This window comes from Necator americanus, chromosome V (genome assembly GCF_031761385.1).
Source record: "Necator americanus strain Aroian chromosome V, whole genome shotgun sequence".
NCBI lineage: Eukaryota > Metazoa > Nematoda > Chromadorea > Rhabditida > Ancylostomatidae > Necator > Necator americanus.
In genome coordinates, this window is record NC_087375.1 from 832,110 (window position 1) to 851,441 (window position 19,332).

A 19,332-nucleotide genomic window follows, 5' to 3' on the forward strand; every position below is an offset into this window, starting at 1 on the left:
TTTTATGAATATATGGCCGGGAATTTTCACTTTCTAGAGAACTTATCTGAAGCAGTAAATACTGAGCTTCTCACTTTCCCCTCACATAAAACAATTTCATAGATAACGCTAGTAAAGTCGTACATGTGTGAAAAATCACGAAGGGCAGAAGGTGATTGCAGAGAAATATTGGGATAGATTGATGAGAGGAAACTTCAATGAACGTTGCAGACCTCTCGTCAGTTGCGGTTTCCACAAGTGTGGTGGAGCTGCCATGTACTTAAAAATGAGAAAATATTTTTGAAAAAGAAGAAAACAAGAGAAAGATGCACGGGGCTGTTTTCTCACAACTGGAAAAAGAAGCTACACAGAATAATGACCAAGTCAGATGAGTTTAAGGTTGAGCTGAAGAAAGTCAGGAGAACCCCATGAACGAAAGTTCGAAATTGGGCTTACAGAAAAAGCGTTGGGAGGGTGTAGCGCAGTCGGCTAGAGCCGCTGCAGCCACACGGTCGAGGGTTCGAAACCGCCCTACTGCCAACCAAGCCTTTCATCTCTTCAGAGCCGATAAACTAGTAGCAGACTTGTCTGGGAGGATAAAACACTAACGTGATCCTCTCCTGACCCTCGCAAGTCATTCTATAGGCTAACACGAGTTCGAAGATATCAACGATTATGAACTGCACTAAAACGCGTTGGAGCATCCCAAGCGGATTGATACGTCCGATACTTTACCCTTATCCTTTTTTTTTAAAAAACAATGTCAAAAAACAACTGGTCCAGTTGCGCTTACACGGATCAACAACGACAACAACAATTCCCATCAACGCAGCTGTGCTGCACTTCACTGCTGCGTTCCTTGTTCTTTTCTCATCAGCAACAATTACCGAACTTTTCTATTCAGTGAAAATTTCTTCGATTGCAATTTTCGCTGTTCACTCGTTTCTCATGTCAAATAATTATTATTTCAGTGTAAATGGGAAACACTTCAGAGGTGAAAAAACCCCTAGTTCCTCATCATCTCGATGATATCGTGGTTCTTGGGAAGTACACATTTTTAGTGTGCCTGCTTACCGAACTTGCGTTTCTCTCTCAACTCTCAAACACAATGTACATGGTCTATGCAGGTGCGTGTAAACCTTAATCTGCTCCTTATCTTCCTGTTTGGTGTTAACGGAGCAAAAGTCAAGGAAGTAGAACACGTAGGAATCACGTGGCATGGAAAACAAGTAAGGGGAAGAATGCGGAGGAACATTGAAAGCCCAGATCGTCTGCACCAAATAAATTCAGAACTTGTTCAGAACTTCAGAAGTTGCTAATCATAAATGTTATAATTATAATTATATTTATTTATTTATTACGCTCAAAGGCGTGCCCAGAGTAAGAGCCAATGAATGAATACAAATAAACAACAGAAAATCCAGAAACGAGGAAAGAGTAGAATGGGAATTATTACAATTAATTATTGAATTCTCTTTGATAGTAGGTGGAATTAAGTACAAAGGGGCGTACTTTGCAAAGAGGATAATGAGAAAGACCATATCCAGGAACCAAAGCCGTCCGGAGCTCAGTTCACCCGATGAGACAACCCCTTACACCCATAGGATTGACAAAATGAGACTTGCGGACTGACCGGATTAGAACTTTTGAAGCCTTCCATCAAGCAATTAGAATAGCAAATAGAATATGGGCGAAAAAGTTGCCTAGAGGGGTAAACCGAGGATTCTGGTGCTTCTGAGACCTTTAGTTTCCTGTAAATAAAAGCTGTTTAGCGTTTTGTGATTACTGAAACTTTGTAACGAACGCTGTCTGCGGTTACAAAGAATTCAGTTATTGAAATTTCTCCGAATTCAATAGTTTTTCCTAAAAGAATATTTTCGTCAAGGGAGCAGGCAGTCTTCTCAAGAGGTCTGGTGATAATATTCAGACACACTGATCAATAATGATTGGTTTATTTAGCCCAAAGTGATCGAGATAGATCCACGTTTTTTTCTCTCTCCAGGTTCATCACCAGCTATAAAAGGATGTGGAAATTTGACATTCTCAAGCATGGATGATGCATGCGCAAATCTTCATCTATGCGAAGAAGCTCCACTTCAGCTTGAGAGTCAATTCTACTCGGTTAATGAAGAGGTAATTTTTGTCCTCTTTGCTCCCTTCATACACACTATCAAAGAAATTAATGCATCGTTCTGCGGTAGAGATATCGGCTCATGAATCATGCGGCGATTATCAGCCGTAGCCGGCGATAAAGTGAAGAATTATTGTTGGGTTCGGTGTAAAAAACTTTTTAAACTTGAAAAATTGGGAGCAGGACACTTACTTATTAATTCCTCGTTTACAAGTTTTTTTCCGAGTTCCCTGCTCAATAATAGGACAGAAAAGTCCATAATTTTCGCAGTTACATGAAAACGAGCGATTAGAATCTTTTCGAATTGTTACAGTATAACTATTAACTCCTTAAACTAAACTCCTTAAACTTAACTCCTCAATTCCTCAACTCCTTAAACTTAAACTTTAAATAACTATTGGTTTAGTGGGACATCCATTGCGAGAACAGATATCTGGAGCGACGAAGCACTTCGTTGCAAATGCTTGGCGTAATGATCGGCTCTCTGTCAGCCGGTCAAATCAGCTCCTCATTTGGACGAAAAAAAGTGAGGTAAATGAAAATTTTTTACTTCTACAATAGAATTTTCCCTATTTTAGCCATTGGTGATCTGTCTCGCTATGACTGGTGTGCTGAGTTTTGCCACCTACTTCGTCACTAACCTCATTCAATTCACTTCAATTCGTTTTGTGCTCGGACTTTTCACCGGAGGTCATTCAACGTTAGTTCTTCGAACTTTCACCATTCTCACTGACATTTTAGAAATAAATTTCCAGCAAAAGATGGGCGGCAAAAGATGTTTATGTAGTTTTTTTCCTCTATCGATAGCAATAAATTATCTGCTTGCGTATTTTTCAGCTATCTTCAATAACAATCACTTGTCCGTAGTATGAAGCCGTGGAAATTGTTCAAGTGAAAAGAATAAAGCACAAGTTTACAGTATTTTTTTCAGGGTGGTGGTTGTTTATTTACTGGAGAATATTCCTAAACGGTCGAGAATGTGGATCAACACAACGATTTCCTATTCTCCAAATGTTATTATATTTGGAGTAATCGCCTATTTCTTTCAACATTGGAGGACGTTAGCGCTGGTAACCTCAGCGCTGCATATTCCTGCAGTTGCACTAATGTTGTAAGTTAGTGATTATCCGATACTTACGAATGGATCAATGACTGGGTCTTTGATTCCAACATCATTTGAATATTCGCTCAAAACTAGTCGTATTTCATTGATTCCACCTTGATGATCATCCGATCTATTCACCATGATTGCCTGTTTTATTTTTATGGGAGGACAACAATTCTCTGAAGCCAGAAGCTGGGGCGGGAGCGCTCATGTCGTTTCGGCCACTTGCCGCCAGCCTAAGACCATTGGTTGAAAACCAATTGGCCCTTGTTCTGGCCTCTTCTCTGAAGCAAAAACTGTACAACTCTTTCACTGATCTTAAAGGCATCACCCCACGAATCTGGGGTGGTACGGGTTCCAGGTGGATTATCCCTATACCGGATCGTAGATTGTGTGGAAGAGAGTGATTCCGTCCGTTTCTCCTTGTATCAGTGGAAACGGACGATCCCGGAATGTTGTTTCTCATGACGGCTTATGTTGCAATGCACAACCTTTGCGCTCCGTCCAACCCTGCCCCGCCTGCAATTTGCGAAAACCTATTTGGACGAATCGCAGGCGGGGGGCGGCGCAAGGGTGGCGCGCTGCAGTTGAGGACGTCGTAAGAAACAATGTTCATGGGTTGTCCACTGTCCACGTTTGTCGTTTCCACTGATACTGGGAGAAATGGACGGAATTACCCTCAGATTCGTGGGTTGATGTCTTTAAATCCGCTGTTGAGCTGCTCTTCAAGTCTCAACCCCTCCCCTTCTAGCACAAGGGAATGGATGGTCTCCCAGAAAGATGCAAGAGAGTAACAAACGGCACGTGGTGAATGTATCGATGGATAATCATCAATGTGTAATTAAAAAAACTATAGAATTGTAAACATAAGGTAGGGTGTAAGGGTGTAAGAACATAAGTAGCCACTTAATACAAAATTTCGTTTGCAACTTTGTTTCTATGCTCATTTTAAGTTTGAAATAAATGCTCACTGCTTATTTCTCAATCCAATACGTTAGTTTTTCAGTTGCAAAAAATCCAGTTTTGATTCTTTGGGCGATGTTCTTAAAACTAATCTAAGTTGAATAAAAGTAATATCAAAATAACGGAATACATTTCCAGTTACCTCCACGAAAGCCCACGATGGCTTATTCATAGAGGAAAAATTCGTGAAGCTAGAAGAGTGATACTTGACATCGCCCATATTGACGGCGACAAGGCGAACATCGATGAGGGAAATCTTGATAAAATTCTCCAGCTGGAACATGATGTGAGGTCTCTTATCGAAAAATGACCAATTTTCCCCACAATCACGAGGATCATTGGAAGAATCGCTAGTTTGAAAAAAAAAAGTATTTCAGCAGTTTGAAGTGATGGGAAGAAAGAGGCACACGTACTGGCATGTCTTCAGGAAAGCCCATCTGGCGGTCCCGTTATGCATCATTGCGTTCAGTTTGTGAGTTCCATCGTATCATAATACACTAGGTGGGGGCAAATAAGAAAAGCTCCTACATTTCCCAAGTTAGTCTGAAGAATTTATAACCAGAGATAAACTACAGTATGTATCTAGCTTAATAAGAACATAATTATTCAAGTTTGACCCTTCATCAGGGGAAATATATATCTCAGAATTGTTCAAATATGATCCTTCATAATAATAATAATAATAACAAATTCAGCTTCACCAGTATGATGGTAAACTACGCAAATATGTTCAACCTTGGCAACCTCTCCGGTTCAATATATCTGAATTCAATTCTTGTCGGATCGCTAAGATATTCAACTAACTTGGTTTGCGGTCTTCTGGATTTTAAATTCGTCTGCTTCGGACGAAAAATGGCACATATTGCGTGTCAACTGCTCGTTATAGGATCACTTGTACTCTCCGCCACTATCCTATACACAGGTCAGCTTAATCAATTATTAGAACATGAAAACTCTTGCCATTTAGGGTGGTATGGTTGAATAAATCAAGAATCTTGAGGAAATATCACTTTACTGAGTAACTTTCTGTGCTTATGTTGTAGTTCTAGTTTTATAGGTCCAGTTTTTACTTCATAAACATGAGGACACATTACCTTTTGCAAAACTAATATCACAACATAAGGGAAGAAAATTCTCCTTATCAAAGCACCCTGGATCTATAGTTCAGTCGTATCAATATATAAACTCTTTAACATTCAAAGTTCACGCCAACCTTGTTCATCCGGGGTGGAGGCGAAGTGTCCGCGCGCGCGCATGAGCAGGCACAGATGGCTGTGTTCAGCTGTGACTGTACTTAATTAACAACTAAGTGCTGTAGGTGATGTTTTAGGTTATGCAGCTACGTATGGAGAAGTTATCAGGATCTGCGTTCTGATAGTTTGCGCGATGTCATCGCAGGTACATACTTCTTCATTTCACGTAAAATATGGAAAATTTCCACGTGACGCCCAAGAAACTCACATGCATTTGAGGAAATAAGACAAGTCCTTGTCGTGTCCTTCAATTTTTTCAAGGAACTATACTTTTCCTACTTTACAGTATCTCGTTCAGATAGTGATAGTCAACTCAGTGACATGTAACGAACTCTTTCCCACTTCTATACGGACCTTGTGCTACTCTTTCGTGCAGCTTTTCAGTCGTTTAGGAATTGTTGTTGCACCTCACGTTTATTCATGGGTGAGTGCGGAATTTCCCCGACAAATTCCCCAAATATTTCTTCATTTGTTTCAATTTTTCTTTCAAACTTTCCACTATTGTCGCTCAATTTAGGAGGAAATTTGTCATTATCTACCTTATACGTCACTGATAGCAGTTGCAGTACTAGATGTTATACTTTTTGAGGTGAGTATAGTTAGGAATGTCCAAAGTTGTTCAGCTGAGAAGTCGATGAAACGTTTTTTCACTGGGATAAAGATTAGCTTGAATTCAGAACATTACAATTAACGAGAAATAGAAACTTTACTATCTTTTACCGTTAGAAAATATATTAACGCTGTGATCGTTCCCTTGATAGTATTTTTCAAACACTTGGCATTCTAAGATACAATGCGATCAAACATTTGGGACCCCGTTGTGCTTCTGACGGATCTAAAGCGCCTCGTGAAAATCTCGCTTAAATACGCCTTCAGCTTGAAAAGCAGCCACTAATATAAGATTGAAAATCGCGCCAATTTGAAAAAAAAGTGATCCACGAGAGGTTAAACCACCAATCAATAAGTTTCAGGAAGCTGAACACTTAAAATATGAGAGTATCTTTTAATGAAACGCAGTTCACAATGTACTCTTAGGTTTCACCCACCGTATGCTGTGAAGGGTGTGATATGTGACAGATGTCAACAATGAAACCATAGTCGGAATTGAAAAAAAAATAGTATGATATAATATGTCAACATGTATGTGGGAAATTTTTTTTCAGATACTTCTACCTGAGACAAAAAACAAGCCTCTTGAGGACCACATAGTGAAGAAGCCAAAGAAGAATACAGGAAATGTGTGATGACCGATCTTCAGTACCTAATCCATCTCTCCATTGCCTAATAACGAATAAATTGTCCACAATTGATCTCTCTTTCTGTACAATTTCTTTTTGCGAATTTCCTCGTGTGGTTTAGTACTGACATGAAGCCTGGATTCATCATTGCAAACACCTATTATTGCTAAACGAATTGATTACTAGAACAGTTTGGTTGATTTATGGAGGAGAGGTTTAAAAGGACCTGATTGGAAACACTGATTCAGGAATACACGGTGAAAGTCGCGGAATGTTCTATAAGCTTTCTTTAAGGCAACATATTATGAAACTGACGAAGTCTAGAAACGTGTATGAAAATATATATGTCGTTCGGGGTGAGGATTACGGGTATGTGCTCGGCTCCGTCAGTTTGAAGCAACAATTGAGGGTTAGCCTACTAATTTCCTTTTTTGGTTATTGCAAAAATGTACCTTGATTTTAAATTCCTCGCGGAAAGCTACATTGATGTAGCTTCTGTTGCGCAAAAAAGCGAAACTGCTATATGATAGATGGAATGGTCACATTCTAGTCGGAACTACTATATATTGTACTGTCGGATTGTTGTTCGAGTCCCATCTTCGCATTTGCGTCGATCCCGACATTGTGCACCTGCTGGCCAGGTATTTTGGACTTCAGTCAATTCAGTTCATCATAGAACACTGTTGCCTAACTGTTGTCCTCAGCGGTTTCCGTAAGTTCGTGGGCACCTACGATCCAGAGTTTACGTTCTCTGCCATCAAGGAGTCGTACAAAGGCGCATCTAGACGACGTTGAGCCGAATTCTTCCACCAGGTTCTTGCAATCGTTCCTCACAGCTATCGCGCAGCCACCTACTTTGTTCTCATTAGCATCGCCGCAGTAGATGGTGTAATTTTCGATGCTGATGATGGGCTGATCTCTCATGCGTGTTTCTTGCAGTGCAGCAAAAGGCACACAGAGATATCGCAGAAGCCTAGATAGGGTGGTTTGTTGGTGTTCTCTCGGTAGTGTTCGGCAGTTCAGCGCGACGAAACGAATGGTTGTTGCCAAAACTCCACGCTCTCTTCAGGCAGTTGACCTTTCGGGTTATGGGCTCTGGCGGTGTGCTGGACGACAACACCATTTTGCAACGTATGGGAATCTTTTCCCATATAACAGTGCGGGTTATATAGCTCGCACGTTCGCAATGCGAACACTCGAACGCCTGATTGCGTTTAGTTAGGGCCGGGCCACCAGGTTCAGGTAACAGTCAGACTAGTATACGCGGCTCCTGTATGTACGTTTTATCATTTCGGAAAAACACCTCAAGTCTATGCGGAATTTCTCCAAGGTTGAGGTCATTTTTACCTGACTGTAAACATAGGAACGTCTCGATACGATAACATTTAGTGCAGTCCAAAGTGTATTCCGCCGCCACTTTTATCATTAGGAGCCATTCTGGGCGTGCGTGTTTACCATTCAAAAGCAGTGGATCGATTACACACAACAGGAACTGCCCGTAGATTCCACAAAGAACGCTCAGTTTTACTCTACACTGCTTTGTTTTGCACTCACCCTACCTAATCCCATTAATGTTGAAATCGAACGAGATCTCTTCTATTGTACCAATGCTAAGCTAGCATCCCACGGATTCTTAGCGCACGCAGCTTGCAACAGCTTTTCCATTTGTCAGAAGGAGCAGACATAAAGTAAATTTTGGTGTTATTTCCTCATTTAAATTTAAAGTAAGTAATCTACTGATCCAAGTAAGGTAGGAAGAAGATTGTGGAAGAATAGTGTAGGAAAAGAAAAGAAAAATCTCGTAACTGTTGCGAGTGTGGTTGGATGTTGGCGTAGTTGGCGGGAATTCGGTTGCACCCGAACTGATCTCCATTCAATCAGTTTTGGCTCTCATCCAGATATGTACGATCAGCCCCAAATGTGTTCAACCAGTTCACCGCGACGCATCATCCTTTCTCAGCTCAACATCCACTCCGTCCTCCTCCTTCTCCGACCCAATCACGAAGCGTCGCGATCACTCGATTCAACAAATTTGGTGTTATGTGTGCACTCATTTCATGATCTCTTTGTGCGTGCCAAGAGAAAATTGCTATATCTACCGCGCGCGTTTGAAATTGGCGGGCGATAGGATTGATTCATGAGACGGATTCTCTCGTAGCCATTTGCTGTACTCATATATGAGTTCGTTTCGCATTCAAGGTGTGGACGGCTGTGTGCTTTGGTCTGCTCTTCACATCCAAGGTTTGTACCCTCTTTGTAGTGCGATTACTTTCTTTTCGGGACTTCTCTACTAGCGAGGCTTTATTGAGCAACTTACGCATGCTTTATTTCTGCATAGTGCATGATCACACTCTGGATTCTTTGGTGGAACTTAAGGCACCAGTACATCGAAATATTGTAGTCTATCGAGCAGACGAGCTCAGCTTCTAAGGCGCTCGGGTGCTCTGCTGCAATACATGGCGAGGTTATATTAGAAAGACACTACTCTACTTAATTGTTCATATTTAGCGTAATCAATGTATTCTAAAACTGTTAAAGGGAACATATGCATAAGAAACTATGACAGATGAACTATGACAGAACTACGCAGCACTTCGACAACTGTTGCATAGTACAGTCAAAACAACCTGACTTTTGTTAAAATCATCACCTCACGAATCTGAGGTGGCACGGATTTCAGGTGGAGTATTCGTGTACGGGATCGTAGATTATGGAGAGTGGAGTGATTCTATCCATTTCTTCCTAATTGCCGTGAAAAACGGCCCAGAAGATACGGCTTCAAGCGTTCCGGCGCGATATTTCCTACAACAAGTTCAATTGCAGCGCGCCAGCCTTATGCACGCGCCGCATCTTCCGGGCCGTTTTTTACGGCAATTAGGAAGAAATGGACGGAATCACCCCCTCTCCATAATCTACTATGCAACATACGAATACTCCACCTGAAATCCGTACCTCCTCAGATTCGTGGGATGATGCCTTTAACTATGTAAGCGGTTGCGTTCTCAATGGGACCATGGCCCAGTGCGTAGCCTTCGAATTGGAATTAAAGGAAGTCTCACCACCTGGTCGCTTACGAAGTTCCACCACAAGTAAGGACGGAATCACCCCCCTCTCCATAGTCTATAGTCTCCCATCCCGTGTACAAATACTTCACCTGAAATCCCTACCACCTCAGATTCGTGGAGTGATGCCTTTAAAACCTTACTGCAGTCACAAGAACTCATTTATCTTAGACTGGCTGAAAAGGAGAATCAGAAAAGGCAAATGGGAGATATTTCGAAGTCGTCGTACTGTATGTATGACAGAAAACTCGATTCTATTTTTTAAAGAACTATTTTGAAAAAAACTCGACCATTGGCTGAACAACAGTAACAGTAAAATTTCGGAGATATTATGAGCGATTAAAAAGCACTGTTGAGATTGTCGTTGTGAAAGAAGTGGGAAGTTCAAATTTAAGAAAAGATCCAGTCACTCCCGAGCATTTGTTTTCTTTTTCACTTCATCGATGGGGGCTACAAAACTTCAATGACATCATTGTTCAACTGAATGGATAGCATTGGGATTTCCGAACGTTTTGCGGGCGATCAATTCACCCACTCCATAAGGTAGTTTTCAGTTGGGTTTCTTATACAATGGTGACAGTTAGGTACCGCGGTAGTTGATTTATGCGCGTTAGCGACAGTGTGCAGCTTAGCCAAAACGACTTGGACCTCAGTGCAGCTGCGCAGGCAATCCGACGTTGTGGTACCCTCCTTAGCTTCAATCGAATTGCAAAGATGAGTAAAGGTCCCATCGCGCCACCTCTAGCGCAACTACCTACGCAATCGCACTAGGCTTCAGGTCATTTTGATCCTACTGTGTGTCCTCTGGAATGTGCTTTTATGTTTTTCTGATGGACAGCATGATCCTTATTGAATTTGTAGGTTCCTACTGATTGATTAGCCTCGCTTCTCTTGTTTATTGTACGTTTGTCATGCTAATAATTAATTTAGTGCTTTGTTCTGCAAGATTCAGGCTCGGGCACTCTCTTGGAATAAACAATGCCCCGAATTGAGAATGAACCAAAGCTTGATTTCAAGGATGTGCTCCTTCGACCCAAACGGTCTACTTTGAGGAGTAGAGCTGATGTGGATCTAGTGAGAGAGTTAGTTCTGCTTCATTATTTTTGGTTTATCGCCCTCGGTTTTCTTGCCGTTTCTGAAAACATGCAAATATTTTTGATAGCACCTCATCACTACATCTCCTTTCTCGTTTCAAAAAGCATCCTAATAACAATCCGGATAATATAGTAAATAAACGAAACAAAATTATTACTAAAATAAAATATATATGTAAACAACTAATGTAAGAAAAGGTAAACAAACGAATGCATATATTCTTTATTTTTAAGGTATATCTTCCGCAACTCGAAAAAGTCCTACAGCGGAGTGCCTGTTATAGCCTCAAACATGGACACTGTTGGAACCTTCGAGATGGCTCATGCCCTTCTTGCTCATAAATTATTTACCGCTATACATAAACATTACACGGTACATTTCCATACCATTTACTGCTTCAAAGTATTTGTTTTCAATGTTTCTAGGTTGAACAATGGAAAGAATTTCATTCCCAGTTCAGAGAAACCCCTATGTTTAATAACATTGCCGTTTCATCTGGGATATCTGATCGTGATCTTGATAAGGTTTGTTGGAGAATCTGCAACAACTGACTTTACCCAACAAATTCCTGACCAAACCTATGAAGTTTCGCATACTTGCGTAAGTTTTAGTTGCGGGAGATCTGCTCTGCTGTCCCGGATTTGGACTTCATTTGCATCGATGTCGCAAATGGTTATTCTGAGTCCTTTATCGACTTCATTAGAAAAGTTCGTGAGGAATTTCCAAGGTTAGCTATCATCTTTCTATGAAGTTTGTTATTCTCATATATGCCTTTATTATAGGCATACTATAATGGCTGGAAATGTGGTAACTGGAGAAATGGTGGAAGAGTTACTACTCACAGGGGCTGACATCATCAAGGTTTACTATTAGCTACTTTATATACTTCTGTGTCAAATTATGTTTCTTCAGGTAGGTATCGGACCAGGATCTGTATGCACCACTCGGAAAAAGACAGGAGTTGGGTATCCTCAACTGAGTGCTGTAAGTTTTCTTTTCCAAATAAAGGTTAAACATTTTGCTGGAAAGGTACTTCTCAGAAATATATGCTGAGTTTCGTCTACTGTTCTACCTTTCATCTGCTTTTCCAATTTACGAAGCACATATACCATCCTGTGCATCGTTGCTCTTCTACGAATTAATGCCAGCTTATAATTCAAGAGTGTGAGAAAGTTGAACGCACTCTGAAATAACATGACGGATTTCCAGACACCTACACTGCATGTCTTCCTAGTATACATCTACTATTTGATTATTTCACATCCCAATGACTAGTGGTTTTTAGTACCTTTCGTATTATTGTGGTAACTAAACATCGCGTGGATATATGATGGTGATGAGGAAACCTGTGTTCCCTCCTGAACGTACCTCTTTGTGTTCACTATTTGATTGGTTGCAGACCATGGAATGTGCAGATGCTGCTCATGGTTTGAATGGTCATGTCATAAGTGATGGTGGCTGCACAAATCCTGGTGATGTAGCGAAAGCCTTCGGTGCAGGTGGGACCAGCATTCATTGTTATAAACACTTCCCTTCTACTCTTTTGGATAGTTCATACGGGAAAAATTGTGGTTGGTGGGCGGCACTCAGTGGCGGTCCTATTTCCCGACGCTCTAACTCACATTCCTTCGACTTGCTACTCTGTTTTCTCCAATGTTTAGACTCTCGCAGGAGGCCATATGGACACACAAGTTTTCTTTTGTTCTTTTACTTTTGCTGGTTAATATCGTTTACGTATATGTTCGGAACGTTCGTTAAAATATGGAATATGAAGGTATGTATTTTAAAAAAACCCAAGACTACTAACATCATAGGAGCTGACTTCGTCATGATTGGAGGCCTTTTCGCTGGTCATGATCAAAGTGGTGGTGAAATTATTGAAAAGAATGGAAAGGTGAGTATCGTTCGAAAATGAATGAATAATGCTGAGATCTATGCGCTAATTTTTTTTCTCAGAAGTTCAAGCTGTTCTACGGCATGAGTTCGGATACAGCTATGACTAAACATCACGGAAGTGTAGCTGAGTATAGAGCGAGCGAAGGCAAAACTATAACGATCCCTTACAGGTTTGTCAGATTTAACTTTGTAGGATACTACTGTCCCGATAGTGTACAAATAACTGCTATTTTTCAGAGGTGATGTGAATAGTACCGTGCAAGATATACTCGGTGGTATTCGTTCTGCTTGTACATACACTGGTGCTGCAAAACTCAAGGTAGTAAGAGGATGTGTTGCGTAGTCGAGTTTAAAAAAAACCTGAGCCTGGTGCGGTGATAGATTGCTACGCTCGAAGTGGTGCGATCTAGGTGGAACCCTCGCTTGTTTTCGGATTGCAAAGACAAATAAGAGTCCCATCCATAAGTGAGATAGGTAGGAGCCGGACCTTTTTCAGGTGAAGGGGGTTTAGCTTATGGGGTGCAGCTCAAGTGAGGGGGTTCTTTCGTCAACCGTCTGAAGGGGAAGAGGTAATTTCGCCTACCGGGGTACCGTCCAAACGTAATGGGGTCAGATCACTCACTCCGACTATCTCATCCTTGACTCAACTAGTTGAAAAAAAGAGCAGCTTATTCGTTTGTGTCATTATTTAACGGATTTTATAGTTATTTATTGAAATTTCCACAGCAGGTAAACAGCTTGTTTCCTTTCTACTCAGGTAGAGTCTTGCAGTGTACACTGTTATTTCGTGGATGTCATTTTTGTGGCTGCAAATGAGCATGCTATGCAAAATTTAAGCAAGAGCCATTTAGATTTTTGAATATTTCAGTTGGAGTGATATCCACTAACTCTTTCTTGCCCTCAACTTCTAGATGATAGAAGCTTTCAGGAACTTTCCAAACGGACTACATTCATACGAGTTACTCAACAAACCAACGACATGTACGTGCCATATGAGGTCTGATTTCCTCTTATTTCATAACTTATTGCTTCTTGAGGACTTCAATTCCTAGCTACCTCAATTCTTTTCTACATTTTTTGACAGTGTCCTTTGCACGTGATGAAACTTTATTTTTCACCATTTTTTTTGCCATGTGATGTATTGCCTGTTTTTGTGTTTATTCACAGAAGTACTGAACAATACCGGGATTACGCGTCATTGACTTTGTTTCCGTTATATATCATGGCAGTTATAAAAACGGGGTGGAGCGCTTTGGAATAATGTGTTAAAAACATAGCCCAAAATACAAGTGGATATGAGAAAATAAATATACCAAACCAGAAGTCCAGTGTCTTTTTCTCGGTATTGATAAACACCTAAATGATCATGACTTCGATCGAAGAATTGGAATGGTGGTGTTGGCAAGTATGTACACACACACAACAAGAGTAATAAATTATAAATGAATAAAATGGAGATCTCCACTGATGTAATGCATATCTACTGGATGAGTTCCTCTGTCACTGAGATTGTACCGGTGCCGTCCACAGCGCAAGTCCATTGAATAAAATCTAGTTTGGTGCCCCATTCAACATGAGAGTCTTGTTTTGGATAGAACTTGCTCTGTAGTTGTCGTTTCAGAAGACCGCCAGGACCCTTAATACATATGTTTCAAGCTTGTAACCATTTTGTTTAGTTTTTAGTTAATTATTAATTTGTTTTTGTCAGTATAGAAATCCATCGTCTTTACCAAGACACTTTTGGAAAAGTACGGAAATGCATGTGTTCTGTTGAAGCGCACAAAAATGAAATAAACACATTCTTCAAAAAAAAAAAAACCTTAAAAAAAGAAGAAAAGAGTTGTAATCTAACTATCCATGTTGGACAAAGAGTTGTACTTTGTGCTTACTCGACTATTGCGATATTGTAACCTAATGCATTCTTTTTTCAGTGTATTATCGTATGTGTAGATACATTTTACCTCTACTGAATCAGTCGTCAACGTAGAGTTTGAAACGCATGCGATTCAGTATCTACAAGGGGATGACGAAGTAATATTTCTTATATCAACGTTAATTTTTGAATTGTCAAAGAAGAATGCAGTCCTAGCAGTAAGGATTACAATTTTCTGAAATACAGTCGTAATGCAATCGGCTCAAATTCATTCAAAATCTGTCGACGTTGGTGTGGCAACTGCAGTGAAGCGTTGTTTTTTTCTCTTAGAATCAATTCGTATTCGTAGGCATAGAGGAGTTGTAAAAGTTATTAAAAAGGGAGTGAGGCGGGTCCCACGGCGTCAAATTGGTGTTTTTAATAAGAGGTTTGATAAGTAACTAAATTTACTAGGTGCTTTCTGAACAAGAAAGGATTGCTGAAACACAGATACCTGCAAAGTAAGACCTATATTATTCCTAGATCCTTTCTTGCAAATGTCGATACCGGTCGTATTCCACTCAGTCGAGTACTGTCCGCTCTTAGGATCGTCTGTGTGCAGCTGCAAATCGCATCCAGCCAGATGCATGTGGCTGAAATACGATTCGTTATGAATAATTGAAGACAGCTGCTACTAAGGTTTAAATTTAAAATAATTTTTTTTTCTTAAAATTTGTGATCTATTCAATTATTATGATACAATTTGCTATGAATTTTTTTCTTTCAATCAAAGGTGACAAGAATATAAAAGATAAAGTGCACAGAGTTGATCAATCCATTTAAGGATGCGCCTACGCGTTCGACTTCAACCCAGACTTCCTTTGAGGTTTATGAACGCGCATGCAGCCTTGAGGATGCCTTGAATGTCTTGAGGTGGCCAAGTCAGAGTGTTTATCCTCGCAGACAAGTCTGGTACCAATCTATTGACCCCGGATGGATTAAAGGCTTGGTTTGGACTAGGGCGGATTCGAACCTCCTATCAATTGTAGCCACAGCGGAACCTCTTACTGACTGCGCTGCACCGCTCCGATAAGACAAGAAAATAACTCACTGAAATTCCACAGGGGGCTTGCTTGTTAGAGTGATCTTATATCGGGTATTTGTAGCAAATTTCAGTGTCCTCGATCCGCCCTCAAATCGCTCTCCATCTACTTTGTATGCCACAGCATCGTCACTTTCAGCTCGACTGAAAAATCATGATAACATAGGATTTTTTTCTCATGCACCAGTTCCAACAGTTGGTAATTTTGTAAATCAATCCTTGTTTTTTTTAGAAATGTGTGTATCCCTACTGGGTTGAAGGCACTTCTCCGGCTTAGAACAATGTTTGGTGTTTATCAACCGCTTTGTGATGTGCAAACGCGTCTGAAATTTCAAGACAGAATTATAAAGATTTTATGAATGAGGATGCAGTTTACACAATGACGCGGAGACGAAATTTTGTCGCAGCTCGGTGTCATTATCCCCATAAACAAGTTTGGTAGCAATTCGTAGACCTCGAAGGGATGAAGGATTGACTCGTGTTGTTTCCGAACCATGACCTCTTAGATTTGAACTACACTAATGCTTTAAGGCAGCATACCACGAATCTGAGGTGGTACGGATTTCAGGTGGAGAGTTGCTATACGGATACGGGGTCGTAGATTATGGAGAGGAGGGTGACTTCGTCCATTTCTTTCTAATTGACGTAAAAAACGGCCCGAAAGATGCGGCGCATGCACAAGGCTGGCGCACTCTCCACCTGAATTTTGTTTTTGAAAAATTTAATATTTTGATCAACTTAAGTTTTGAATTATTCCAATTTAATTTAAATTTCAAAAATAAAATATATAATTCGGTCAAAGTGTGTATTCAACGGTATTGAAATACATATTCATGTGTCATCAAATATCATGACAAGAGACAAAAAAACATTTATTTTGAGAAATAAAAGAATGTGTACTGTAAAATGATATGAAGCCTTTACTCTGGCTGCAGTCTTCCTCAGATTTGTTTAGTGCTGGAGGCAACAATATAAATCGATTGTGGATAAAAATTCTATAGATGTGTAATGTTGTGGGAAAGCTGATCGACTTTTCAGTGCAACACTTTCTGAAAGTTAAAACTCACTTTCAAAATGTTAGATTCAAAATCAAATGATTTTTCTGCGATGATTTGTCAGATGTTTTCTATCAAATATTTGTGCTGTTCTTGTTTCTTTTTCCAGAAAAGCACTGTGATGTCAAATGACGCATTATTACTCATCCTTTCTCCTCACGGAGGGAAACCACAAACATAATGTGAAGAAAAAACTGCATTTTTCGAGGAATTACGCAGCTAATGATTCCAAAAGGCACGTGGAGATGTAGAACAATGGTCTAGGAGTCCCACGCGCCGAAATTCCATTCGCGATGCACTTTCAAAGATAAACGCGACAGAGGAGAAATGATTAAGAAGAATTTGAGCTAGAAGTGACAAAGAGTGCAATATGCCCTCTCGCGTTCAGCCCTGCCTCTCTTCTTGCTGGTGAATTTTTATCTAAAAGCACCAAAAGCAGAATTTGTTTGCTTGGAGTGTATATACCCACGAAGATTATACAAGAAAACCTGCTACTCCTATTACCTTGTTCAATCGCGTAGCTTAAGTAGCAGCTTTTAGCCGAACTATTTGGTTACTCTACTCAGAAGAAAAAAATAATGTTTTTGAAATAAATAAAAATAAAAGTAAAAATATATAGAGTTTTTTCAAGTCCTAATTTTCTTCTCCGAGTGTTTCTTTTGATGTTCCAATGTTTTTAAATGATAATAAAGAGTTCTACCAAAATACGAAACGAATTTTTAGGGAAAATTTCTATATTACATAAGGAAATATTTTTGTTCCACTATTGATTAATTTGAAAGCTATTCCTTGGCGTATACTCTGGAACTTGTAAGAATTGGCGATTTTAAGAACTAAATACTTCCGGAAAACACATATTTAAAGGGTCCATCATACATCGAAGGGATATTGCTGGAATTTTTTCCTAACACGAAAAGAGTTGTGGAATCAATATGGAAGTCATGGAAACAATATGGAAAGATTCCCATGGAACTCATTGCTTCTCTGTGAATGTTTCATTTCATCATCTGATTGCCACGAATAATAAAAAAAAAACAATGGCTGGCCGTCTGAGGCGCAAAATTGAATGGGATATCAGTCAGAGGCGAACAAATAGAACATTAGCAGTCAGGATCGAGTAAATCGTTCCAGACGCATCGGTTGCATAGCTACAGCATGTACGAGAAGTATTACAACGAGCGAGGTATTTGAAAACTTCGTATGAGCTCCTTGTAAGACTTTTTGAAGATGCCACAGCGTATTTGAACTAAGACATCGAAATTTTACACGTTTTGGCTCCTTCACGCCATCCGTATTCCAGAGATAAAGCATATTCCTAGTACCTTATTTCGAAAAACAGCTTAGATTTTTTTTTAGAATTTTACTACAGCGTTAATTCTCCTTGTTGAGATAGTATTTTGACAATATAACCTTTCCAGCGCATCGTAATTAAAATGCTCTACCTAAAATCGTCTCATTAGAGCAATTCGAGACATCTGCCAAACTCAGAAATTCATTGGGAATAAAATGTGATCTACAACTCAGATCTTTTGCAAAATATTCGAACGAATACTTCAGAATAATAAGAGGTTATTTGTTTTTTTTTTCTATCTCGCAGAAGTTACATCACGTTAATTATTAGCGATCAGTGCTAGCATGGAAACGTAGTGTGTTTACTGTCTCACGTGGATATTGAGCTCGCCTTGAGGCCGCGCACATTCCTGAATAAATGACGCTTTCGCTCTCGTCACTAACGTACTTTAAGCCGAATAATGTATGTTTAGCAATGGTGAACAAACGAAACAGCGTTAAAACTAAGGAAGAAAAAGTGTGGAAGCAACTAATTAAAGCGAATTAGTCATTAATTTAACTTACAAGAGAACTGCTGAAAAAAGGGGACTTCGAGACATTTCAAAAAACTCGAGGTACTTGAGCTCGAAAGAAAACAAACGCTAATTAAAATAGTATAAGGTGCTGTCAGACCTCTGAAATGCGCTAATAGCACTAGATCTGAGGTTGTTTGTCTCTTGGCATCTCGGTGCAGACTTTTTTTTTTCGTAGGGCAACATCATTTTGTTAATCAGCGGCTGAATTGACCTCACAAAGCACTTTAATGCCTCTAAAACCAAACCACGTAGCAAAATAATCACCTGATAGAAATACGAAGCTGAAAAGCAGCGTCGTTTGGCATTGATTCCTGGGCAGGATCGATGCTGGAAAGGGTGGGAGTGAAGAGGGATAGGGAGGATCGAGACAACGAGAGCGGAGGGTACTGAATTAAGTAGAGCTTACTCATGACTGCTTAAGCTCATAGTTGTTGTTCAGCCACTTTTCATCGGATCGGATGCCCCAACTTCACACTTGTGAGCAGTTTACGCAAAGAAATGGCACTATGCACTGCAAATAGTTCGCGTTTGGTTATAAACACTGTATTTATAAACAAACTTATCGTTTCAAAAAACAAACGGTCAATCAAGGAAGATTGCTAAAGCATCAAAGATTCAGAATGTCCCGTAAAATGTTGGTTGGCCGGCATCCGGCGCGGTTATGTACGCTTCGCTGACTTATAATCGGGGAATTGAGATGCTTAGAAAGATATTGGCTAACATCGGAAAAATGGGG

The 19,332-nt window shown here is 40.0% G+C and overlaps 3 protein-coding genes across 6 annotated transcripts; 1 reads left to right on the forward strand and 2 right to left on the reverse strand.

Moving 5' to 3' along the window:
- Window positions 1-955: 955 nt before the first annotated feature.
- RB195_012605 (uncharacterized protein) lies at window positions 956-13,725 on the forward strand (the record flags this gene model as incomplete). 3 transcript variants are annotated; one of them, XM_064202056.1, is made up of 27 exons in its annotated part: window positions 956-1,106; window positions 1,982-2,112; window positions 2,517-2,636; window positions 2,689-2,810; window positions 3,042-3,221; window positions 4,317-4,464; window positions 4,556-4,650; window positions 4,874-4,985; window positions 5,065-5,100; window positions 5,509-5,546; window positions 5,816-5,855; window positions 5,949-6,020; window positions 6,595-6,671; window positions 6,964-7,078; window positions 8,869-8,910; window positions 10,684-10,751; window positions 10,784-10,813; window positions 11,060-11,198; window positions 11,252-11,350; window positions 11,438-11,553; window positions 11,609-11,687; window positions 11,739-11,810; window positions 12,226-12,325; window positions 12,641-12,720; window positions 12,783-12,892; window positions 12,960-13,041; window positions 13,651-13,725. In XM_064202056.1, 27 exons carry the CDS (start codon window positions 956-958, stop codon window positions 13,723-13,725), a joined length of 2,529 nt encoding a protein of 842 aa, XP_064057935.1. The 3 variants fall into 3 exon arrangements, with proteins under 3 accessions (XP_064057935.1, XP_064057936.1, XP_064057938.1); XM_064202054.1 differs by lacking the exons at window positions 6,964-7,078; window positions 8,869-8,910; window positions 10,684-10,751; ... (9 more) ...; window positions 12,960-13,041; window positions 13,651-13,725 and having other exon boundaries at window positions 4,874-5,100; window positions 5,509-5,576; window positions 5,730-5,855; window positions 6,595-6,675; XM_064202055.1 differs by lacking the exons at window positions 956-1,106; window positions 1,982-2,112; window positions 2,517-2,636; ... (10 more) ...; window positions 6,964-7,078; window positions 8,869-8,910 and having other exon boundaries at window positions 10,710-10,813.
- RB195_012606 (uncharacterized protein) lies at window positions 7,357-7,593 on the reverse strand (the record flags this gene model as incomplete). Its single annotated transcript, XM_064202057.1, has 1 exon — window positions 7,357-7,593. The coding sequence occupies one exon, from the start codon at window positions 7,591-7,593 to the stop codon at window positions 7,357-7,359; it is 237 nt and encodes a 78-aa protein (XP_064057937.1).
- A 477-nt stretch (window positions 13,726-14,202) lies between the features above and the next one.
- RB195_012607 (uncharacterized protein) lies at window positions 14,203-19,006 on the reverse strand (the record flags this gene model as incomplete). 2 transcript variants are annotated; one of them, XM_064202059.1, is made up of 4 exons in its annotated part: window positions 14,203-14,358; window positions 15,089-15,227; window positions 15,686-15,820; window positions 18,861-19,006. In XM_064202059.1, the coding sequence occupies 4 exons, from the start codon at window positions 19,004-19,006 to the stop codon at window positions 14,203-14,205; spliced, it is 576 nt and encodes a 191-aa protein (XP_064057939.1). The 2 variants fall into 2 exon arrangements, with proteins under 2 accessions (XP_064057939.1, XP_064057940.1); XM_064202058.1 differs by having other exon boundaries at window positions 18,861-18,901.
- Window positions 19,007-19,332: the final 326 nt, after the last annotated feature.